Source organism: Sus scrofa, chromosome 8 (genome assembly GCF_000003025.6).
Source record: "Sus scrofa isolate TJ Tabasco breed Duroc chromosome 8, Sscrofa11.1, whole genome shotgun sequence".
NCBI lineage: Eukaryota > Metazoa > Chordata > Mammalia > Artiodactyla > Suidae > Sus > Sus scrofa.
Window position 1 is genome coordinate 109,418,229 of NC_010450.4, and position 25,903 is coordinate 109,444,131.

Here is a 25,903-nt window from a genome sequence, read left to right on the forward strand (position 1 = left end):
GAAAACGGCTCTGATTTGTGAGTGGGAAAAAAAACAAACTTCTTTTATTTAAAATTAATAGGATTGAGATGATAGCTACCTTCTGTCCAATCCTTATCTTTTCTCTATCCTTTTTTTTTTTTTTTTTTTTTTTTTTTTTTTTTAGGGCCTCAGCTGCAGCATATGGAAGTTCCCAGCCTAGGGGTGGAACTGGAGATGCATCTGCCAGTCTACGCCACAGCCACATAGGATCCAAGCCGTGTCTGCGATGTACACCACAGCTCATGGCAACACCGGATCCTTAACTCACTGAGCAAAGCCAGGGATTGAACCTGCATCCTCATGTATACTAGTCAGGTTCATTACCGCTGAACCCCAACGGGAATTCCATTCTCTATCTTTTTATAACACCTGAATTCCAAATTTCTTTATTTAAGGTTTAGGGTATTTCAGTAGCCATGTAAAAAAGAAATTAATTATTTGTGATTCAGTCGATTTGTATTTTTTCAGAAAAAGCAATATATATGGGGGACAGAACAGAAAGTGTTCACCATTAAAAAGCACCTCTCAGTCTGACTTATATCTTTTCCCAGAAGATCCACACTGTGTATAAGACCAACTCCTTGTGGAAAATACATTCTGCTTCTGGCATGATGTTGAGCTGATTAATACCAGACTTTTAAACACATCACAGCTTTAAAATTTGCTTAAAAGACTGCTCTCCTACACGTTTATATGTACAGATTCAGTGTCTTGTGTGCCTAACCAATGTCACTCTCCATAAATTAGCTCGACTCAGATCTCAAAGATGGCACAGTTCCTACATCACAATCTCAAATCCATCCTCTTGGCCAGACAATCTAACCACATGCTCTTTTGGCGCTGTAGCAGGTGTGGAAAAATTCTTAAGCTGACCAGAATACACAGCAAAACACACATAGTAAATATGCCTGGGTTAAGTGGTCTAAGATATGGCTTATCCTCCAGATTAAACCCTCATTAGAATAAAGAATATTCCAAGAAGCAATATTATTTTTTCATAGTGCCACCGCACAAATTAATTTCAGCTAAGATGTCATTTTTCTTTTTGCTTCTTTTTGAACATTAGGGTATTACTAAGATTTTGGAGAAAAGCAAATCTGCTTTTTCCAAGTATGGGACAAATAGACAAAGTCCATTTAAGCCAGCATTTGTTGTTAATGCTCTCTTCCCTGCACTCAGTGCAAACAATGATTGAGGTGACACCCGGGATGAAATGGAGTTCTTCAAGCCAAATTATGTGGGAAGAAAGAGAGAAATGTCTTCTCCTTAAAGTCCTGCTGGAATAGTGATCCAGGCCTTTTGTAAATTTAGAAACTATTATCAGACAAAACTACATGGAATCTTTGATGTAGAAACATAAAACTGAGGTTGGAAAGCATCTCTTGAGTCACACATTTTCCTTCTTTCCCCTCTGTTAATCTCATCAGAATTTCATTTACCCTCTGATATTTATAAACACCTAAATAGCTTTAATGATGCTGAGTCAACTACTGTTCAGAAACCCAGTCAGTTCTACTGGAATCTGTTTTATTTAATATTTTCTTCCATTGAACTGTCCTAATTTACCAATGCTTTCAATATATTTGTAATTTCTTTGGAAGACAAGAGACTATGCTTTATTTATTCCCTATTTCTGTATTTTACATATCTGAATTTCATTTATTTTTCATCTTCATCTGGTGAGACAATCACCCAGTCTCTCTTGGGTTATTATTATTATTATTATTATAAAGTTGGCCCTTGAACAACACAGGTTTGAACTGGTGGGGGGGGGGTCCGCTATATGCAGATGTTTTTTCAACAGTAGATATTTCAGTCCTACACAGTCTGCAGTTAGTTGAATCCAAGGATGTGGAACCATGGATATGGAGGAACCCAGGATACAGAGGGACTGTGGATAGACGGACAGGCTATAAATTATATGAGGATTTTCAACTGCAGGAAGGGTCAGTGCCTGTGACTCCCTTGTTTGTTCAGGGATCAATTATATGTTTGTTGTTTAGTTTCTGATTTTTTTAGTAAAAGATTTTAAAGATCCTTTCTACCCTTCGGATTTGAGTATTTGAATAATTACCAACTTGTTTTACAGCCTCGGGCAACAAGGTAAGTCCTAACAGCTAGTGGGCTGCTTCTACCATGGAGAGGACAGAAGCCGCCATAATACTTTAGTTCATGTTTGCAAAATTCCTTTCCCCCAACCCAGGTGCACTATTTGCACCTATTTATTATGAGCAAATGGAAGGTCTCTTTAATAATCTGAATCACTGTTGTTTTCTGGGAATTATTTCACCCCACAAACAGTTCACTTGTCGTAGGCTGTAATGTGCCTTATTCTCCTTCTTTTCTGCACCAGTCCAACTTCTTTTGCTCCAACTAGCTGTGTTCATGTTTTATTCTAAGTCATATCCAAAGAGTGGGTCTCAAATAGAATGTGACAGGTGGAAAAAAAATTAACTCTGCCCCAGCACAAAAATTTGAACATAAGAAGAATTCTTGGAGTTCCCGTCGTGGTGCAGCGGAAACAAATCTGACTAGGAACCATGAGGTTGTGGGTTCAATCCCTGGCCTCGCTCAGTGGGTTAAGGATTGGCATTGCCGTGAGCTGTGGTGTAGGTTGCAGATGCGGCTCGGATCTGGCATTGCTGTGGCTGTGGTGTGGTCCGATTTGACCCCTAGCCTGGGAACCTCCATATGCCATGGGTGCGGCCCTAAAAAGACAAAAGACCAAAAAAAGAAAAAGAAAAAGAAAAATTCTTCATGAGATGTATAGTCTTTGTTTAGATGACAATGACAACTGATAGAGTGTGATTCTCTAGTCCAGTTCTAATTGGGGCAGAAAGGCCATACTAGCTGATACCAGGAGGGAAAAAGCAAGATAAAGTGAATTTCCAGGAGGTGCCAGAACTCTTATCAGTATTGCTAATCAAAGGCAAATTTTCTCTCCCTCATTAGTAACACTAGCTCAATATATTTGGGAACTTTATTTTTTTCCTCTAGGGACTAGATTATAGATTTTATAATGGGAAGTGAAGAGAAAGTAGCCCTTGATTTATGGGAACTATTTTAAAGTACTAGATGGTTATTCTAGAAACAATAATGGCATTAATGAGAAGAATGGAATCCTACATTCCTTACTGAAGATATTATATGTAATCTCACAATCCCCTTTGGTCATTTACAAAAATGAATCTAAAATATTCAAAGAGAAAGAAGTCAGAGGCCTAAAGGAGATCTGCGCTTGTTGACACTCTGTGGAGCAGAGCAGAAGGAACAGACCTAGGACTCCTCCCGGTTCACGTGAGCACGAAGCCCTTGTCTTACCTTGGTAGCTAAGGAGTGAGCTGCTCCTGCTTCCAGGAGGACGGATGCCACGTCTACCTGGCCTTCCCTGGCAGAGATGTGCAGTGGTGTGTACCCATTTGTGGTGGCTGCATCTGGATGAGCCATATGCTGTAGAAGCAGCTGAACAATTTCTGTCTTACCCAGGCGAGAGGCAATATGCAAAGGTGTCTGTTCCTCCTACAACTCAAGTCAAGTAAAAAGTTAGTGCCAGGACAGACCAGATTTTTCCTGGTAATAGCTATCATTCAGATGTTTCATCATGGCATCTTGGAATCTCTAGGAACCCCTACCCAAAAGGAAATTATTGCTACTCTGACCACAATTTATTTTAGAGCTTGTTATCGAATGACCTGTTTGGTCACAAAAATCTTCCTTAGATTGGTTTAAAAGTAGGGACTTTCATGAATGTCATTGTTGGTCATTGTTTTCTGGGTATGCCAAAATGTTTCTCAACTCACTAAAGCTTCAGCCCTCGTTTATGTTTCAATATAACCAGCCCGTGGTTCTGAATAAGAAAGAAATCTAGTCCAGAAGTCCGAAGACATAGATTCTCATCCAAAAGCTTTCACCAAGAGACAGTATTTATTCTGGGAACTGTATCAAGAAAAAAAGAACCAGGGATGCAGGGAAAACTGTGTTCTTACTCCAATCTGCAAGCCAAGGATACAAACGCTGGTTATTTTCTTCAAGGAGAGACTGTGGATAAAGAAGATATTGTCATCTGACTTTTAACAAGGCTGTTTCAGGAAACATTGCAGACAGGGACGTGCATCCAGGGCTTCAAAGATGAAATGGAAGTCTGGCAAGAAGCAAATGGGGTTAAGTACTTGCCAAGTGGTTTTCATTTAAAAATACAGAGAGAGGATATAGCTAGTGTAATAACAGAGAGGAAGGACACGTGCAAGGAGGCTCAAGAAATCACCTGGCTCTACTGCGTGGTCAGGAAAATGCTTTCAGGGTTAAGAAAACCAGGCCAAACTACTCTCCTGAAAAAGAAAATTGTGTGTCACCTTAGTGATGAGAAGAGGAATAACTTTAGAACCTGCCCACAAAGGTGAGGGAGGAAAAGCGGGGTCAGTTTGCAAGGGTAAAAATGAATGGGGAAGATAATAGGTAAGAACTGTTCAAATAAATGCAGCATCTCAAAGTTGTAAGGAAAAAAGTATTAAGAGGGAGCTAGAGGAAGAGATGAAATTGCACTGTATGAACTTCAGGGTCTTGAGAGCGAACTAATAAATAGTAATAAGACAATTATTTTAGTAATAGAAGTGGAATTTTAGAAAAAAATTGCACTTTATACATTTCCCTCATGTATGATGAATATTCGACAAATCTTAGACTGAAAGGAAGGCATAAGATATATTATTCCACCATTTTCCAGAGAAAAGAGTTTAAGAGGAGTTAAACGAGTTCTCCAGGATTGTCCAAGGTCCCTCAGCTATTCCAACAGGACTTGAATTCAGGCACTGGATTCTGAAGACATTTCTTTGCCTATAAAGTCTACAGAAACAGACACAATATGGGGGCCACCAAGAAAAATAACAGGACAAAGAGACTCTAGAGAGGAAAGGAGATATAACACTTTTAAAAAGAAAACTTTCTCTGAAATACAGAGGAGAAAAGAGAGGAATGGAGAGAATTAACAGTTCCAAAAATAAATGGGCAGCAGAACAAACAGATAATAAGCAAAAGACCAAAGAACTTGAGGACAGCTATCATGAACGTCTCTTGTTTCTGGGTTTCCGTTCTTGGCCTTCTCCCCAGCAGAATTTGATTGACACCCTTTCAATGAGTGAGGGGGAGAATTGGGGCAATGGGGATCCCTTACTCCATAGGGGAGAAGTGGCGATCCTTGACTGATGGTGGCCGAGTAACTCTTAAATTATTAACCAGTGTTTCTTGGTTCTCAGACCATAGAGCTAATGTATTTGTTTAAACAAACAAATAAGAAGTTAAGGAATAAGCTGTCTTGCCCGTTTTCTTCAATTTTTGGTACAATCCTATCTGAAAAGGGAAGACCATATAAATTTGGTAGGAAAGTCTTTCTACCTATAATCATAGATTATAAGACCTTTGGAGGTTGGGTGATTATTTCCCTGTTGAACTGCAAAAGTTGAATTTGCAACCCCAAGCTAAAGCTACTTTAATCCAAGGCAAAGCATTGGGGAAGCACCGAGGAAAATATTCATGGGATGAATTAAAGGAAAAAAATGCAGGCCACCTGATCCCCAGGCCTCTTCCAAATATAAGGGGGCAATAATTCTCTCATCATAAAGCATCCCTGACTGTGACGCAGCCTGATACAGCCTGAGCTTCGCCTTATGAGCACTACGGGTTCCTGAAATTAGGTGACTTGCTGAGCCTCCTGTCCCTTTACCAAAAGACAGAAGTGGCAGTGACTGGGACAAGGTTCCAATAATTGATAAAATTTCTGCTACTCATTACCAGCTAACAGGATTCCCAAGGACCATATCTACTGGCAGCTAACTAAAGCTTCAAGTGCGTTAAGTTTCAAATGAGTTTAAGCCTCGGGGCTGTGACTGCTCAATCTCTAAGGCAAATGCCAGACCCCCATACTATGACAACAGGACACGGGCACTGAAAGCAAGAGGGCTCCCAGAAGGGCAGGTCCCAGTGGCCCTCTGGGTTATGTCCATGGAGGACTTTAGAGAAGAAAGGGCCTTCCTGAGAGCAGGGCCCAGGGGGGCAGGCACACTGGCTGACCCAGGAACTTATGCCCCTGCAGCCTCTGCTCCCCAGTCTGTCCAGCAAAATATGTAAGTTCCCAGGCTGGAGGCCAGGGATGGATACTAGTTGGGTTTGTAACCTGCTGAGCCACAACAGGAACTCCTGCCTGCTCCTTTTAAATGAGAGATATTATTGCAATGTACAACTCTTCTTTCATTATATATAGGATGTAGGCAAAAATATTACTTAGCCTCATGATTACATAACCATGAGGTGTTATTTCTTAACTCAATAGAGAATACAGACTACCCGGAGATCTTGACCTTGGAGACCAGTGGAGTAGGTGGGTACAACTTTTTACTCTTTCCCCTTTGGGAGAGAGTGAATTGTAGAGTAATGGTATTAGGCTGTAGTAATCCACTCAGGTGGAGAAGGTGACTTATTAGAATCCAGTTCCAAAAGTTTGGTTGGATGGGAGGGAGAAGAGCTCTCTTTACATCTGGAAATGGGAGATACTGAGGCGAGCAGAGAAAAGCTAGAAAGATACAGAACAAAAAAAGGAACTCTCTTTCTTATCCTTTTCCGATGTAAGACTTCAGGCAAGTCAGCAAAAAAGGTTAGGACTGTGAGCCACCCTACAAGGGTTGTTCTGAGTGTTGACTAAAATAATTGTGCCAAAATGCTTTATGAATTAAAAACCACTGTACAAATGTTAACTGCACCCAGGAGTTCCATGGAAACATTCTAGTGTTAAATGGAAATAAAAACTCATGGTGAAAGTATAACTTAAAATAGAACATGTGAAAAAGAAAAACTCAAACTTCTTGCACAACATATAATCAATCCCAGGGTCAGGAGCACTGGCAGCGGCAGGGAGTTTGTTGGAAACGCACGATGTGGTCCCCGCCCCGGACCTACTGAGTTAATTAATTTGCATTTCAACAGTCTCCCCCACTGATCTTTTATGCAAAATGACCCTTGGGTAGCACCACTCTATAAGGCTGTGGTAGTTTTTCCTGTCCACACAGAAGGATGCTATAGAGAAGGAATTTCAGTTGCATTTTAGAGGTTTTGAGTTGAGAAAACAAATAAAAACAAAGGATGGCCTGAATTTGATATTTACATACGGAGAGATAAAAGGTTAAAGAGGTTTATTTACATATGTAAAACCATGAGGCTAAATTTGTTACAACAGAAAAATAAAACAATAGAACTGATGGAATTTGCATGTAGAAAAACAAGTACATAAATGTTACAGTTATTTCAAAGGAAAGAGTCAGTAGCCAGTAGTTTCTAAGGGAAGGGTTTCAAATGGTATCCAAAAATATAATAATAAGAATAGGTGAAATCAATAACATAAAAAAATCTTGGCAGCAATATATGAAAATGAGCACATTTCCATGAAAAATAGTGAGTTATCATTTGAATAGAAATTATTAAGCAGTTTTGTTTTATATTTCGAGAGAGAAATGAGAAACTTTTTTATTATCAAGTATGGGTTGCAAAATATTTACCTGAACACTACAATTTGTGGTAAAATTAGTTCATGATACTCTGGGTGCATTGACGGGCTAGAAATTTTTTTTAATAGCTGATTGTCAGGTAAACTTAAGAGGAAACAAAAATAAGCAAAGCGCAAAGGATTTTTAGGGCAGTGAACCTACTCTTTATGATACCATAAGGATGCGTATTTGTCCAAACCCACAGCATGCACACTACTGTGAACTGGAGACTAGCACCTGTCGTCGGCCTCTGTACAGATTGAATCATGAGCCACTGCAGCTGCTGGCCCTCCACACCCCCTGAAAGGAGCTCGGGGCAGAGATCAGGAGAGAGGCACTTGGTGCTCTGGGAAAACTGGCAGAACAGGTCTTCAGATAGTTAGATATTTACAGGAGGTTTTATGAGCCCAAGTCCTGCATATCCTCCTATCTAGAAAAGCACTAAACTCCTTCATGGTGACGTCAGCTCCTCGTGACGAGCAGCAACCTTCTGTAAAATGTATGCTTGGTTGCGTGTCCTTCACCAAAATCACATATACACTGACATCCCCCGCTGCGTCTTTGGAGCTGTCGTTCAGAGCTATCTGAAGTACTGCCTCCCGGGCAGATAGTCCTCATTTTGCCCCAAATAAAACTTAACTCTCAACTTTTAGGCTGTGCATATTTTTTAGGTCGACACTACCTCGAGTGACCCCTAATGTAAACTATAGGCTTGCAGGCATCCTGATGTACTACTAATGCAGGAGGTTCATGGATTATAAACAGCGCACTGCTGTGGGGGGGGGGACTGCTGATGATGCAGGAAGCTATGGGATCAGAAAGCATATAGGAAAATCTCTGTAATTTGTTCTGAATTTTGCTGCAACACTAAAACTGCTTTCAATAAATTAATCTTTAAGGAGGAGAAAAAGGAAATTAGAAAAATATCAAGGCAGGGGAGAACACAGTTTGAATAAGAAAAGCACTTAATACATAAGAGCATAAAATACCAATGATGATCACCAAAGAACCTAAATTATGCTACTTGTACAATGGATAGAAAGGCTGACAAAATCCAAAGCATAAGAGTAATGTCAAGGCTGTCCAAGTATCACTGGATTCTACATGAAGGTCTATGGAAAAATGCTATAAATTTTGTAGAGTCGGAGAATTTAAGTCTGGAAAGGAGTTTAAAGGTTTTGTTTTGTTTTGTTTTGTTTTTGTCTTTTTAGGGCTGCATCTGTGGCATATGTGGAGGTTCCCAGGCTAGGGGTCTAATCAGAGCTGTAGCCACTGGTCTACACCACAGCCACAGCAACGTAGGATCCGAGCTGCGTCTGCGACCTACACCACAGCTCACAGCAACACGGAATCTTTAATAACCCACTAAGTGAGGCCAGGGATTTCTAAGTCAAAGCCTTCTCATGATAAAAGTGAAATGAGAAGTGAAATGACTTGCCTGAAATGACAATTTGTATGACTCCAGCCAAATGCTTTCATTCCAATGCAATGCTGTATCTAAAATGGATTTGCTATGATAGGATTCAGGCTGATGTGAGTTTAGATACATCAAATCTTGAAGAAAGAAAGTGTTTAAATATTCCATGAGAATCTCAAAGATGCTAGTGTAGAAGTTAATGGAACAGCGTGGAAAAGGAAAGAGAAGATATTGATAAGATAATTGGTGTAAAGGAAGAAGGTGAAAAAACTGGAAGCAACTTTTTTTTTTTACAAAGAAGAAGAAAAAATCAACTTGTGGCGGAATTATAAATAAGAGAATCATGTACTCTCCTGGGTCAAAATTCTTATATTTTAGAATAGTGGAAGGGCAGAATATCTTTTAAATATGGAAAATCAGAGTAAGAGGGAAAGTAGAACTCATTCTAGAAAGGAGGAAAGTAAAACTGATGAAGGGAAAACATCAAAACTTTGACTATGATTTGTTTTTAAGTAACTGGTGAGGGATGTCTATGGAACTTCAACTGGTTTTGGTGGCAAGATATAAATTTTAATAGGCATAGTATCTATGTTATGTAATAGAAGTTAAATGTTAAAATTCCTGAAAATGAAGACCCATATTTAAGTGCTTTCATAGGTGAAAAAATTATCAAAATGTTAGTTGACGCCAAATTTCTTAGATGCAAAATTATACATTTTTTTTCAAATGTTCATGTTTCTGCAATTGAAAGGCATTTTCCATTGTATATATTTACTGTAGCAGTTCCTTTTTTTGCCTGAAAAACCATTACTGAATTGGTGCTTTCAGTCCTTGGCATTTCCACATCAAGAGATGAAGAACAGCAGCATGGAACTCCTGCCCACAAGAAAACCCCGAGCACCAGCACCTACCCTGGCTCTGGCATCGACGAGAGCACCGTTTCTCAGGAGGCATCGGACCACTTCCACCTGCCCCGCCCGGGCTGCCATGTGCAGTGCCGTCTCCCCACGCTGCCAGGAAACAAAGACCTGAATTTACTCATTGAATCATAAGTAAACCCTCTGCTCTGGATGGCAAAGAATAAAAATGTGCTTTTTGTGAAGGATCACCTTATATTCAAAGGTTTAAGAAACCTATGAAAAGGCATAATTATTTCACAATTCTTTTTTTTCATAATTCTTTAGTCTGGAAAAACACAATTTTGAATCTTCTCCATCTGCATAAAGACAAAATTTTTTTTCCCTCCAGGACAAAGTAGTGAATTATCCAAACATCCAGGAGACCCTGAGGTTTAACTTCACAATCAATGTGGCAGAACCTAAATTGCTTTTGGTGCTACAAGGCTAACGTTCATCCTTCAAACCTAAAATCTGTCACACTTGACTATGTGTTTTCAACTTGATCCCATTTTAATGAGAAACTCTAGATGCTGAAGATCAAGTCAGTGGAGTGCAGAAAAAAAAAAAATCATATCATCTGTGCCATACATAAGCTATTCCTTTTTAGAATTCAAAATTACTTCTGCAATAAGCTATAATTGTACATTAGATTTGTTTTTGTGTTATGAGACTAGATAAGGACTATTCATATGAGAAAAATGATTTGCCCAGGAGTTTCCCTACTTATTATTGATGAGTATATTTAATTATAGACAGTGATTTGAGAGACTGGCTGAGAGATGAGTAAAGCAGTGTTAACAGGGCCATCAGTTGAGGTGGGCAGCACGGAGCTTCAGGTCTTTTCCTCAAGTATCTTCATGCTCTATCAAGGAGGACACACTTATCAGGAAATGGTAGCCTTACCCTGCAGCATGAAGGATGGTGGTTAGACGCAAGTGAATTTTCTCATTGGGAAGTCTGTTAATTACTGCTTCTAAGAGAGGGAATTTTTTTTTTTCCCCAATCAGCACATCTTAAAACCATATGTAATTCTAAAGAAGATAGGAGGTCATTCTTTCAAACAATTGTACAGTTATAAAAGAATAAGATACTGAGATAAAAGTTATTTTAGTTACCACAACTATGCTAGCAAATAAGGTTGACATCAACCAGGTAAAGAAAACCATTCCAAATAACCTAAATTGATTTCAGGATTGGTTACAGTAATTGGATAATGTCTGACAAATTCCAGTAAATAATGTTTTTTTCTGATTCCTTGCACAACAAACCCTTAAATCCAAAAGATTTCAGATGAACTTTAGTTTGGTACCTAGCTCACAATTCATTTTTCTTTTGCTCATATACAGAGACCCATTTCTTATAAAGTTATAAGACATTTATTTCTAATGATTTGATTTTGAAAGCATTAAACTGAATATCTACTCTAGTTTCTCTTTTGTTGATGATTCATTTATCCTGTAATGGCCTTATTATCAGATGATGCCTTTTGATTTTGTGAAATAAATATATCTGGAGTATGTCATTATATAAAATAACATTATAGGAATAGCAGTATTTGTTTTCAGACTTTGGATTTATGGCAAGATTTTTCCTCTTTAGATAACCATGATTTCTAACTTTTCTATCTCACTCAAAATCTGTCTCTAAATAGATAAAGCTAGATTTTCTATTAAAAAAAAAACCCTCAAAATTTTAATGCATTTCTAAGACTTATAATAGTCCAGCAATTTTACTAATATTGGTAGAAATGAAGACAAAATTTGCCTTATAAGAAGTTAAGTCAAAGAGGCCTCAGTGATGAATTTATATATTTATAATCCAAGCTTTATCAATAAGGGGTTTTCAAAGTGTAAAATGTTTCCAATACCCTTATGTTCAGTATGCCAATACCCTTATTTTATACTTATTTTAAGTTACTTTTTATGGTGTTTACAAATTTGAAATTGATGAGTTAGATATAAAACCTAATCTAAAGTATTAAACATTATCGTCAATGAAAAGTTATACATACACATCAAATGGCTCTCTACTTTAAAACAATGGTCTTGTTCAATACTTGTTTAATGACTTTTGCGTAATCAACTTTTATCATAATTTGCCCTTACCCTTTTATACTTGTTATCCTCATTTATATCAAAGCATAAATAAAAAAATGAAAGAGGATAGATAATGTTTTAATCAATAACTTCCATTTCTTAGTTATTGGGTGCCTCATTTTATTCGATGCCCTGTATTATCTTAAGCTAATTAACTCTAAGGATTAGGGGAAATTCTTAAACATAATATGAAGGGTGAACTTAGCCATGAATCCATCGATTTGCTGTTAAGAAGGAAAACTCGGTAGTCTCCCACACTGCACCCTTGACAGCCCCAAAGAGCTTGGATTTTTTCCTCCCACAATTGTCAATGAATACTTTGAATCATGGATGTATTACCACTGGCAGTTCAGCTTTCTAGGTTTTAAAGTTCATTTGTGAGCTTTCTGGAAAGGGAGTTTTGGGGGTCATAATCTCTGCATGTGATCGAGTTATCGGTACACTTCACACTTGGAGTGAATTTTGAGACAAAAACAAGACTGGCAGGAGAATGTATATGCTCATGTCCAAAGCACGTACTAAATTTCATGCCCCTCTTCCCAGTTGTTAAAAATGACTCTGCTGACAGCTACATTGACTTCCACTTTGGCTGCATCAGTTGGAAAGCATCAAAGCACAACAGACAGCATTGCATTCAAAAATGCAACATGACTTCAGGCAACACACAAAGGCTCCAAGGGTGGGGTGTTCTGGGGTCAGGGAATGATCAACTCTGACACAGCAAGCAGGCAATCAGTGCTCACACAGTTTCTAAATCAACCTGCCAAGAGTTTTGGATCCAGTAGCTACATCCTCATGTTCTGATAATACATCCCACTGCTAGAGAAAGTTAAATCCTCTAAATGTAGGCTTGCCAAATTTAGAAAATTAAAAATACAGGATGGTTGGTTTAACTTGAATTCTAGTCAAAGAATAATTATTTTATTATAAGTGTGTCTCAGCTATTGCATGGGACAAACTTAAACAAAAAACAATTATTTGTTTTTTTTACCTAAAATTCAAGTTTAACTGGAAGTCCTGTATTTTATCTGGCAGATGAATCCTCAGGGAGTAGATATTGTATAGAGAGGGTTGTCGGATAAAATACAGGACTCCCAATTAAATGTGAATTTAACTTTAACTCAAAATTTGAATCAAACAAAAATTGAAATGAACAAATAAAAAGCAACTAGGAGAAAGGTTGAGGAGAGGATTACACTGGCAGGTGCCTCTCAATTTGTATTGAGAGGGCCAAAGGAAAGAGTATATAACTGACAAATGCAAAGATAAAACAAACAGAAGAAATTTACAGTGAACAACAGGTAAAAAATAAAGTTTAATACAGCAATTGCCTGAGTTCCTGTTGTCATGCAGTGGAAATGAATCCGACTGGTATCCATGAGGATGCAGGTTCGATCCCTATCCCTGGCCTTGCTCAGTGGGTTAAGGATATGGCATTGCCATGAGCTGTGGTATAGGTCGCAGATACAGCTCAGATCCCGCGTTACTGTGTCTGTGGCCAGCAGCTACAGATCCAATTCGACCCGTAGCCTGGGAACTTCCATGTGCTGCATGTGTGGCCCTAAGAAGAAAAACAAATAACAAAAAAAACCACAGCAATTGCCAAATCTGGGAGTATTTAAGAACCTAAGGGATGTCAACATTTTTATTGTTTTAATTAATATTTTGTTCATTTTTATTTGAAAATCTGTATGTAGCCTGCATAGTTTTTGTTTTTCGTTTTTGCAGAAGGGAGCATATCAATATAGAGTAAATCCATGACCATCAAATAATTTGGAAATGGTCAGTGAAAAAAGCAAATTAAGAGTGCCACAGCATCACACAACCATTTCATGTGGCTTTTCTTTGATGATTTTGCAAAAATCTCCCCTCAGAAAGATTAACATAGGGATTTCAATCAAACATTGCATAGAATATACTTGTCTAGGTTATTGTTATAACATGGTAACACAATTAACATTGCTCCTGTGATCCTATAGGTATCGGAATGCAAAGAAGTAAAAGATAGAATAGTGGGAAAATAATCAGATAACTTCTTTTAAAAGGTACTAGTTTGTGGAGTTCCCTGGTGGCCTAGGGGGTAAGGATCCAGGCGTTGCCACTGCTGTGGCATGGGTACCTGCTGTGGCCCAGGCTTGATCCTTGGCCTGGGAACTTCCATACACTGCAAGTGTGGGCAAAAAAAAAAAAGTACTGGTTTATATAGATCTCAATTTTAAAAAGGAAGCTGGTCATCTCTGGACAGAAAATGATGCTACTAAATTATTTTCAAGTTCTAAGAAGTGACCATAAATCAAATTGGCATGTTGTAAAATTACTCTTATCCTTAATGGACTGACTAAAAATTAGGATATAATATTATCACTTTTGGATCAATAAGCTGTAATTAGGGGAATATAGAAATATATTATATTTCAATTTCTTTAATGGTTTCATACTCCAATTGTGAATAATATGAAGAGAGAGTATTAAATCACACTTAAAAATCAAATATATTTATTTCACATAGATTTTTGTTCATAGGTCAGAAACTTGAGCACAGATATAGTGTGTAAAATACATGAAAATCAGAAAAATGAGAGAGGGTATACAAATAAAAAGGGAAATTGAACATTCCATTTCACCACTCATATGGAATGGGATATCAAAATTAGCAACAATAGTAAATCAACTGCCCTTTTATTTTATTTTTTTTGGCCAAACCTACGACATGTGGAAGTTCCCATACCACGGATCGAACTGGTGCCACAGCACTGACCAGAGCCAGATCCTTAACCTGATGCCACCAGGGAATACGTGTAAATCAACTGATATTGAAAATATGATTCATTTTAATAATAAGCACTAACATTTACTGGGGAGAGTTATTTCTGTTGAATGCTTTTTAAAAAATCTCAGTATTCTAGTGGGTTCTGCTGAGCTTCAAATACATGCAGAGCAAGTTCTCTTGCTCAGGAGAAACCTGCATTCAGTGATCAAAGTTTAAGTGGGCAGACTCCAAGAAAATGAGAGAAATATAAAGACATGGGAAGTAAAAATCCTAATTTATATCAGGTAGAAGAATCCTGGAATAGCCTTCATTTATGGGCAGAATAAAAGTTGTCTGGAGACCAACCTAGATTTCAGGATACATGGAGAAGCTGCAAGGTATAACTATTTTAGCAACCAAAATCAAACCAAAAGGAAAAATCAGAGTAAGGTTAGAAAATGGAAAATCCATATAACTGAAGGAGGGAGAATTTGCTATTAAGTAAAAAATCTCCTAATATTGGTCTATCTCTGGTTAATCATTTGATATAATTGATAATGGCACGGACTTGATATTTTAACCGAAATTACCTAGAATCCGACTCACTCAAGCAAGGAGAGTGAGCCTTGAAGATTTGATTCCAACACAGCATTCATTCATGCTCAGAGGAAATTTATTTATTTATTTATTTAGTCTTTTTCCAGGGCTGCGCCCACGGCATATGGAGGTTCCCAGGCTAGGGGTCTAATCGGAGCTGTAGCCGCCGGCCTACACCACAGCCACAGCAATGCCAGATCCGACCTGTGTTTTCGACCTACACCACAGCTCACAGCAATGCGGGATCCTTAACCCACTGAGCGAGGCCAGGAGTCGAACCCACCACGTGATGGTTCCTCGTCGGATTCATTAACCACCGAGCCACAAGGGGAACTCCTTCAGAGGAAATTTAAAGCGGATTCATTAACCACTGAGCCACATGGGGAACTCCTTCAGAGGACATTTAAAGCGTATTTTGGTTCAATCGGTATTTAAGATGCATGTTCCATTCATCTACACCAGGACACTGACACGGTCTTGCTCCAGAGCTTCCATTTTCTTCTCTAGAACATTTCTTACCCTATGGAGGTTCTTCTCGGCAAAATTCTAGCAATGATTTCAATAACACATTATCACGGGCCTCTTCTCAGAGCTCAGATGCTCAGCTTTGATGACACACACACAAGCATCCCTGCACACACCCACACACTTCCTCTCGCGCTCTCTCCCTGTGGTTATTCTGACCCAAGCCATACTCACAATGTTAGTGACATCTGGAGAGGCTCCGTTCTGCAGCAGAAGGAGGACAATGTTCAAGTGGCCCATGAAGGCAGCCACATGTATTGGTGTGAGGCCAGACTGCGAAACAAAGCGACAGTTTTACTCCTCTGCACCGGTGGGGACTTTGGGGCTTCTTCAGAGAAATAAAACTTGAGTGAAGAGGACAGAAGATGAGTGAAAGGAAGGGGAAGCGGGCGTCAGAGAAGGAATGTTTCGTGACAAGTGGAAACATTTTTTTCTACCTCTGTTATAGCTTGGATTGAAGCCCCATATTTCACCAGCAGTTCCATGACTTTGATGCGGTTTTTCTTGCAGGCAATGTGCAGTGGAGTAAAACCATTCTGTGCAAAAGACAATCAAGTTAGTTGAAACCATGCAGAAACGATTCTCACACACCTCCATGCTGGCACATTGCAGGCAATACTGTTACACTGTCACGTAATGTTCTCATTTCTTCAAACGCTGTGGGCATTGGGCTTCGAGGGAAAGCAGTGGTGTTTTCCCAGAGGCTGGAAACTGGCTTATATGTGGTGGGCATGTCATTGTTCGTGTGGTTACAGAGAAACCAAAAGAGAGGAAAACTACATGGGCCTGCTCTTCTAAGAAAGAAAAAAAGTGAGGCAGTTATACTTTAGAAGTTCTAAAATGTTTTAAGGTATACTGACTGGTCAGATGATGAAATGGCTTAAAGATACATCAAAGATGAGCATATGCTTTTTTTCTGATGATGTGCCATTTCTTGGAGTGAAAAATTTTTACCTGTTTTATTTCGAAAATCTAAAGATATGGTTGCCTCTATAACATGACTGCCTCTATAATAAATCTTTCAGCTTAGCTACCATTTTCTTTAGGGAAGAGACGCTGCAAATTAATAGAAATTGTGATTTGTGCTGATAATTTTTATATGTAGAAGTTATATTGTTTATATTAGAAAGTTTTTATAAGGAGTTGTTGCATATTGGCGGAAATCATTATTTATTTGATAATATTTTATACCTAGAGGTATAGTTCCTATATTAAAACATTTTTATAACATACACCAACCAGATTCTTTTTTTTTTTTTTTTTTGGTCTTTTGTCCTTTTAGGGCCGTGCCTGTGGCATATGGAGGTTCCCAGGCTAGGGGTCTCATTGGAGCTGTTGCTGCCAGCCTACACCAGAGCAACAGCAACGCCAGATCCAAGCCATGTCTGCAACCTACACCACAGCTCACGGCAACGCTGGATCCTTAACCCACTATGCAAGGCCAGGGATCGAACCTACAACCTCATGGTTCCTAGTCGGATTTGTTTCCACTGCACCACGACAGGAACTCCCACAGATTTGTTTTATTTTTAAAGGAAATGATTATTAAGTTCTTGATTATTTTCAAGAAAAGCATAGAGAATTTCTGGAATAATTGGGAAAAGATATCTCTTGGAAGCAAAGGAATGTGAAGTCTTCAAGGTACTTTCTAATATTCCGTACTAGGCTAATGGGCAAGAATTGAGAGAAATTACATAAAAACTTATTAACTGCCCCTGTGCTTAATTCCTATGTGTTATATTTCAGTATTATATTTTTATTCAAACAGTGATGCCTCTGTATAGAATAGTTCTATCAGTTCTGCTAGTTAACAATCTTGTATATCCCTGTTGGGACTGCTTATCAGTCAATATTTTTCTACATTAGCAGTTGTCAGGAAAACCTATGATTTTCTTTAACCTAATGACATTATTGTTAACAATATGTATTAAGCAATCTCCCATTCATGAGCTCTGTGATAAGCCAGATATAAATAACCACATGAATATGTAGCTCTTAAATAATCAACGATAATTAGATTATGATATTTTACAAGCTTATTGACCACTCTCCAATTGAAAATGAGTATTTTCCTTCTTATAAGAAAATATATATCCTCACACAACTGCACAGAACCCTAAAAGTATAGTTGCTTCCCAGGCAATAATGAAAGAAATCGATTCCAACAAAAAATTTCTAATGAAAGCAAGATTTAATATTTGCTAATTCTAATGACATTCTCTTAAATACTGATTGTCTGAAGACTAATTTAACTGACCTAAACCATGTAAACAAATAGAAAAAAAGGATTTGCTTTTAGTTTGAGAATCAGGAAACAAGAGGCATAAATTAGTCCATATCTAATACTTCCAATGATTATGGTTAGAATATAAGTGAAGCAAGGAAGATTTATTCAATATTAGAACTTGGGAAACACAGAAACTGCTCGAGGGGCAGTCTCTTAAAGGTTTCTCTTGAGCAATTCCTGAAATAGTTTATAAACAAATGCTCTCTGAAGCAAAAAGATGCTGCGCATTACTTTTCTATTACCCTATGGTTAAGTAATCAGGTCAATAAGGAAAATCTCCAAGTGAATTCTACATAGGCTTATATTTTACATGATCGGACATAGTCAAATCTATTCACCACTTAAAGCCTTTTTCCCCCAGAAAGAGATGAATAAAATTCAACTTCTTTATAATTTTTTTCTGACCCTAGAACTTATTTGATAATTGCCTATTTTTTAATTTCTATATTCCATTTCATATTTGTCTACCACTTGCTAGTTAGGGAAATGTTACCTTGGTGTTCTCATAAATCTGTCCTTGATCACCATCATTTAATAGCATGTGGGAGGGGACAAACAGAATTAACTACATATCTGTAACCATGCATGGCTGGTGTCTGCACCATGGGTCAATCAGTGTGGCTCTGCTTGGGTTGATCTGTATTCAGTTAAGGTGGACTGGGCCAGGTTTACCAGGGCTCTGGCGTTGGGATTGGCTCTCTTGTCCAGAAGGAGTTTGGTTACACGGTAGTGGCCACAGTGTGCAGCAACGTGGAGGGCTGTCAGGTAGTCCAAGGTGACGTCATCAACAGGTGCCTTGTGCTGTAGCAGGTGCTTCACACATTCCACGTGGTCCCCCTGTGCCGCCATGTGAAGTGGAGACAGCCCATTCTGCGCATCAAAACCAAACCAAGTCCACATTTTAGTTATTACTTTCAGATTGTGAAACACAAAGAAGTCAATTCCTGGTCTCTGGTACCATTGGGAGCAGAGAAAAATAATTTCCACTTGCTATCTAAATCAACAGCAGATTTTGTTTGGCAGAGAGGGAAGATAAAGAAAATGTTTAATTTCATACTTATGCTGTTCTTAGGCAAAACAAATTAATACATCTTCATTAATTATGCTATTCTTAGGCAAAAACAAATGAATATGTATTTTCTGAATAAATCCATAGTATGTGTAACAATTCCGTTGGCTCTCACAATGATTAGGGTAATGTTAGATGCATAAAAACAAGTAATAGCTGATGCCTAAATATTCTGTATCCAATTCCATACATAGAAATCTATATTCAATTAATCTCTCTGCAGGAGGGGGAGGTGGATGCAGGAGGAGCAAGTGGGTGGCTTAGGGAGAGAAGGAGACTTTAATTATCTCTTAGATGCAGGCTGCTCAGAAATTCTCTGACTTTTTTCTTCTCTCATGAGACATGAATTGGACTTGGAGAAAGCAGTCATATGAGAACTAAAAAAGTGTGAGTCAAGTATGGACCATGTTTCAATGAATTCCCAACTTAAAAATTTTGAGGACAGCCTAAATTTGTCATCATCGATACTGCCAAAAACAGCTTTAGCTTTAATCCTCAGAGAAGGTCAACAGCAGGAACACAAGATAGAAGGGTAACTCACTGATAATTATTAGCCTAGATAAGACTCTCACTTTTTATTAAAATAAATTTTTTTTTTAGGTCCACACCTGCAGTATATGGCGAGGGGTCAAATTGGAGCTGCAGCTGCTGGCCTATACCACAGCTACAGCAACACCAGATCCTAGCCATGTCTGTGACCTACACCACAGCTCATGGCAACACTGGATCCTTAGCACACTGAGTTAGTCCAGGGATCAAACCTGCATCCTCAGGCATACCAGTCAAGTTCATTGCAGGGAGCTGAGAAATACAAAAAGCCGAGGAAGGGAGCTTGCCTGAACGGTACAATTCCGAGGGCAGTCTCCTAATCAAAAAAAGAGGCCTGCCTGAACGGTGCAGTTCCGAGGACAAGCTCCTAATGAGGAAAAGGGGCCTGTCCGAACGGTACAATTCCGAAGGCAGGTTCCTAAACAAGGGGATGCCTGCCTGCACGGCACAATTCCGAGGACAGGCCCCAGAAAACAGTAAGGCTCGCCTGCTGACGTAGGTGGAAAACTAAATTTCCCAGGAAATAATTTCCATTTTGTGTTGCTGAGTGGGGATTGTTCCATGGATAACTTAGTCTTTTCTGTTATTCACTTGCTATTCAGTTTTCCTCAGTCTTTCCTGATTCTTTACTTATTATTCTTATTTCTTATTTTCCTGTGGTGATTTGTGATTTAACAAAATTACAACAATAGTATAATAAAAATTTCATCCTGAAGGACTTTTCCCCTATTTAAATCCAACTTAGTTAAAACATAGTGTTTATCTATTAATTAGTTATATAGTATACTTTAGAGTTAGGATAATGAGGCTCATAGAAGTTAGACATATATTATTCTTGACCAAAAGACACCTAGCTATGAGTTATAGAAGCTTTTAAGTGATATCTAGTTAGGTTAGTTTATATTTTCTTACACTGTCTCCCTGCCATAACGCTTTAAAGATAAGTACCAGGAGTTCCCGTCGTGGCGCAGTGGTTAAAGAATCCGACTAGGAACCATGAGGTTGCGGGTTCGGTCCCTGCCCTTGCTCAGTGGGTTAAGGATCTGGCGTTGCCTTGAGCTGTGGTGTAGGTTGCACACGTGGCTTAGATCCCACGTTGCTGTGGCTCTGGCATAGGCCAGCAGCTACAGCTCCGATTCGACCCCTAGCCTGGGAACCTCCATATGCCGCGGGAGTGGCCCAAGAAATAGGGGGAAAAAAAAGACAATAAATAAATAAATAAAGATAAGCACCAGTCTAAAAACAAGATTTGTGAATGTCAAATTCTTGTGTCTGTGAACTCTTCAAATTGTAAAGACTGGCTGGCCATGGGATGATTTGTACTGCCTCCTCCTTTCCATGATGTATTGTACCTAATTGCCCTTAAATTGTACTCACTAAGTTTATTTAAGATAGAGATCTTTAAACATGATGTATTGTACCTAATTGCCCCAAATTGTACCCACTAAGTTTAGTTAAAACAAAGATCTTAAAACATGATGTATGGCTGCTATACCATGTAATAGTTGACCAATGTACTTGTAACACTGTGGTGTAATCTGTAGCAAAAAGCTGTCTATATAATCAACCACTTATGCCAATAAAATTTGAGCAGTCCAGCGCCCTGAAAGAAGGGGCAAAGAGGCTGTCTCTGTAATTGTACATTTGCCGACGCTGCATCCCTCTCCGATCAGGAAGTGCATGCTCCCTGGCCGCTGGAGCTGGCCTCCAGCAGTTCATTATTGCTGAGCCACAATGGGAACTCTAAGACTCTCATTTTTTAAAGTTAAATAAATAAGCTTATAGGAAAAAGTATGTAAAATTAGGAAGAAAACTAAATTAGAAAATAGTTGCCCATTAAAAGAGGGGGACTGGTGTCTTTTCTTACTAATCAATGCAAATACACTTACGAGAAAATAACTGTTGACCAAGGATTTAGTTTGGCAGTCATTACATTCAAAGAAGCACAAACTGTCTGAATAAGAAGCCAGAATAAGCCAAAGGCCCAACATTCTCAACAAGGAAGGTGATTTCAACAGTGCAGGAAAACTAAAAACAAATGCCTTAAGTCTCAATTGTCGTGGTCTGTGTGTGGTAGTAGTATATGTGATTTTAAAATTATTAATATTGATAATTTTTTGTTTTTGAAATACTCTAACAAAATTCTTGTTTTTATATTTGGAAATTCATAAAATGAACTTAGAAAACAAGAGCAAGTTGATGCGAAGCTATTTATTCATCATGGGGACGACAGTACAAAGGGCAAAATATAAGAGAAATCAGGCCTCCAAACATGTTTGAACTGGTTGTCACATGTTTCTCTGACATCTGTCAATTTTTAATGCTATTTTTATCCATTTAAAGATTATGTGGAGAATAAAATCCTCACCAATTAATTTTAATCCTTTGCTCATTTTTACAAATATTTGCTGAGCACCTACTGAAGCCGTCTTCAAGAACTAAGGATACAGTAGGGAATACAGCAGACAGGGAACTCACATCTTCATAGAAGCTACAGCCTAGTGTGGTAGACAGGCAGATGAAAAAGAATAAGAATTAACATACACAGTGTGTTAGAAGGCCATCCGTGCCAAGAAGAAAACTAAAGCCTAGGAAGGCCAAGGGCGTTTGTGTATATAAATGCAATTTTGGATAGAATGGCCAGAAATGGCCTCAGGGAGAAGGTGAGTTTTGATGAAGGATATCCTGAAAGTAAAAGAGCTGGTTCTGCTGATCTGGGGGAAGAGCATCTGAGGTGAAGGAAAAGCAAGTACAAACATGTCCTGTTGGGGCCACACTGGCATGAGGTATTCATTGTAGGGGGAGCACATGGCTCAAGGCAGGCAAATGGGGAGGATGTATGAGGAGATGGCGTCAGAGAAGCAGGAGATCCTGCCAGTCAGAGCAGGGGCTGTGACTTTTACTCAGATGGGAAAGGGTTACTTTTACAGAGTTGGGATTATTTTAGCTGTGGAGAGCAGACTGAACGGGGTTGAGGAAGAAAAAGGGAGGCCAATCCTTTTACTAGTATTGTTTAAGAGATAAAGCCTGGAGAGCTAAAAGACTTACCTTGTATTGCTACTTGTGCTGCTTTAAAAAAAATCTTATACATATTTTATAGCTATCTCGGAGTACCACAAAAATGTAGGCTAACAGAATGTAAGAGATATTCTCACATATATAATATTTTCATTTACATATAACATAGTAATAGTCACATTTCCGTCTATAGAGAAAACAACAGGTAAAAATAAAGAACTTGAAATTATACATCTAATACATCTTAGTGCATGTATTTTTAAAAATTTTAGATGATTTTATTTTATTTTTTGTCTTTTTGCCTTTTCTAGGGCTCCACCCGCAGCACATGGAGGTTCCCAGACTAGGGGTCCAATAGGAGCTGCAGCTGCCAAGCCTACGCCAGAGCCCGCAGCAACCCGGGATCTGAGCTGCGTCTGCAACCTACACCACAGCTCACAGCAACGCCGGATCCTTAACCCACTGAGCAAGGCCAGGGATTTGAACCCACAACCTCATTGTTCCCAGTCGGATTCGTTAGCCACTGAGCCATGACGGGAACTCCTAGATGATTTTAAAAGTTTGATATTCAGTACTCATTCCTAGCACACAAATATTGTGCAACTAGAATATGGTTGGCTGACACTTTGATTTCAAGAAGAATAGAAATTATCAAAAAATATCTTTAATGGAAAAGAATATAAAGAAGAATGTATATTATGTATAACAATCACTTTGATGCATAGTAGAAATTAACACATTTTAAATGAACTATACTTCAATTAAATACATTTTGAATACGTTTTGATCCCTTCTTACTCATGACCCACCTTCGTCCTTGCCAACAAGGGAGCCCCCCTCTCCAGCAGAAGCTCCACCACTTGGTCATGTCCACTTCTTGCAGCACAATGAAGGGGTGTCAACCCATCCTGCCAAAAGAATGAAAGGTTAGGCCTGAGTTTGCTTAAAAAAATAAAACAAACAAAAAATAGTGGTAATGAACCCAACTAGTATCCACAAGGATGGAGGTTAGATCCCTGGCCTCTCTCAGTGGGTTAAGGATCTGACGTTGCCGCTGTGGTGTAGGTCACAGACACAGGTCGGATCCTCAGATCAGATTTGACCCCTAGCCTGGAAACATCCATATGCTGCAGCTACAGCCCTAAAAAGACAAAACAAAACAAAACAACAAAAAAAAACCACTACAAAAAACAAACCAACCCCGCCCCCCACAAGAGTGCATCTATTGCCACCTTGAAGATAGAGTTTCTTAAACTCAGTCCTAGTGATTTAGTAGAGCAGTAATAGAACTGCTATCAGTTAAATGATAGAGAAGAAGAGTAATAGAGAAAACAAGGCAGAGAGACCTTGACATAGAGCAAGAAAGAGGAAGAGAAAGGCAAAGACAAAAGAGAAAGAGGGAGAGGAGTTCCCGTCCTGGTGCAGTGGTTAACGAATCCGACTAGGAACCATGAGGTGGTGGGTTCGATCCCTCCTTTCCTCAGTGGGTTGACGATCCAGCGTTGCCGTGAGCTGTGGTGTAGGTCACAGACGCAGCTCGGATCCCGCGTTGCTGTGGCTCTGGCGTAGGCCGGTGGCTACAGCTCCTACTCGATCCCTAGCCTGGGAACCTCCATATGCCGTGGGAGCCACCCAAGAAATAGCTAAAAAGACAAAAAAAAAAAAAAAAAAAAAAAGAGGGAGAGATCAACAGACCCCACACATGGAGGCTCAATGTAGATGGGAATGCCAAGTGTGCTGTGCTTGTTGAACTTGAAAGCCTTTCTTCCCTGGAGCCATTGCCAGAGATTATATTGTTATACTATTTTCATTTTGGTGGTAACGACACATCACCTAAAAAGTCTTCTTAATCTAATACGTCCATCTACCTTCTCTTGAATTGTCACTATTTTCATAAATTCTCCAAAAATGCTCCCCAAGGCTCATAAAAGGGAAAGGCCTTTTTTTTTTTTTACATTCTTCTAAAGGTTTCCACTCATATTTTTCATCATTTTACTAACTACATAATTATTTCTCAAAAAAATTTATTATCAATAAATAGCATTAAAATAGCATGGGATTATGGCACAATATATGTTACGCTAGTTACAAAACATTCTGACCTTGATATTTGATATTTCCTGGGTAGTTTCAGATTGTGGAGCAATCTCTAAAAACTCTCTGTCTTTTTGGTTTTCTTTCTCTTTAGGGTGGCATGGCCAAAAAGTAGCAGTTGGGAAATATGAGGTACAATATAAAAATAATGGTCAAGAAGTGAGAGAAAATAAAGCCCTGAGTACGTAAATTAATTGGTGATTTCAAGCTTAAGAGGAAAAATTAAAGATTGCTACAGGGAAAGAGGCTAAGAAGGTAGCTAGTGGTCAGGAAAATGAGGGATGACAAACACTTAAGAGGCCTTTAGAAGCTCTGATTTATCCAGACCTCTATCAGCCTAGTTTTTGTGTCTTTGCTTCCAGAATTATATCTCTGAACCCAGAGATATGCTTTCCTCCTAATAAATAAAATTCATCTGGATTACAACACTCTTCTTGATCCAACATTCTGGAATTTCTAAGCTAGCTATCTTCCATTTGCCTTTCCAGGTCCCTGCTCCACTCTTCTCACTGTTTTGCATGGCTGGTCTGATCACCTTAGATTGTACTGATGGGCCATCTTGCCCCTTGGCTTTTGGTTGGTTTAGCCAGTGGGATACACAGGAAGATATGGAAGCATCTCCCTGAAGGATCTCCTAGGTCTGCCTGGGACTCTTTGTATAAGGTTACACTCTTGCCAAAACAGCCTTCTCTACACAATACTCTCCTTTGAAGGGCTCTTCCAATTCTTACCTTTCAGGTCTATGAGTGGTGATGGCTCCTGCTCTTACCAGCCCTAGAGATACCCCACTATTCCTTGTGCCTCCCCTTCAGTCCAGCCACAATTTTATAAATAGGGCCTCTAATAGTCTCTATTCAAATTATCAAATTTGAGTGTGCCCTCTGTTTTCAGCTAGGACCTTGATTGATAATTATTCTTGGCTTCAATAAATTTATTTAACCATCATGAAGATATTAAACAACCAAAACAGATGTTGCAGTTTTGGGTATCTGGGAATTAGCATGAAAAGACTGTCATTTCAGGAAAAAAAAAAAAAGTATGTAACTACTG

General features: G+C 38.8%; 1 protein-coding gene and 1 long non-coding RNA gene across 2 annotated transcripts in view; one reads left to right on the forward strand and one right to left on the reverse strand.

Annotated features, from left to right (window-relative positions):
• ANK2 (ankyrin 2) overlaps positions 1 to 25,903 on the reverse strand; it is a 355,178-nt gene that overhangs the window by 111,436 nt on the left and 217,839 nt on the right. Inside the window, 6 exon segments of the mRNA XM_021100703.1 lie at positions 3,343 to 3,540; positions 9,882 to 9,980; positions 16,011 to 16,109; positions 16,274 to 16,372; positions 18,796 to 18,993; positions 23,569 to 23,667. Of these exon segments, the coding sequence (XP_020956362.1) occupies positions 3,343 to 3,540; positions 9,882 to 9,980; positions 16,011 to 16,109; positions 16,274 to 16,372; positions 18,796 to 18,993; positions 23,569 to 23,667 (792 nt within the window).
• Positions 1 to 25,903, forward strand: part of LOC110261983 — a 55,231-nt gene that overhangs the window by 19,649 nt on the left and 9,679 nt on the right. The gene's annotated exons all lie outside the window — the stretch shown is intronic.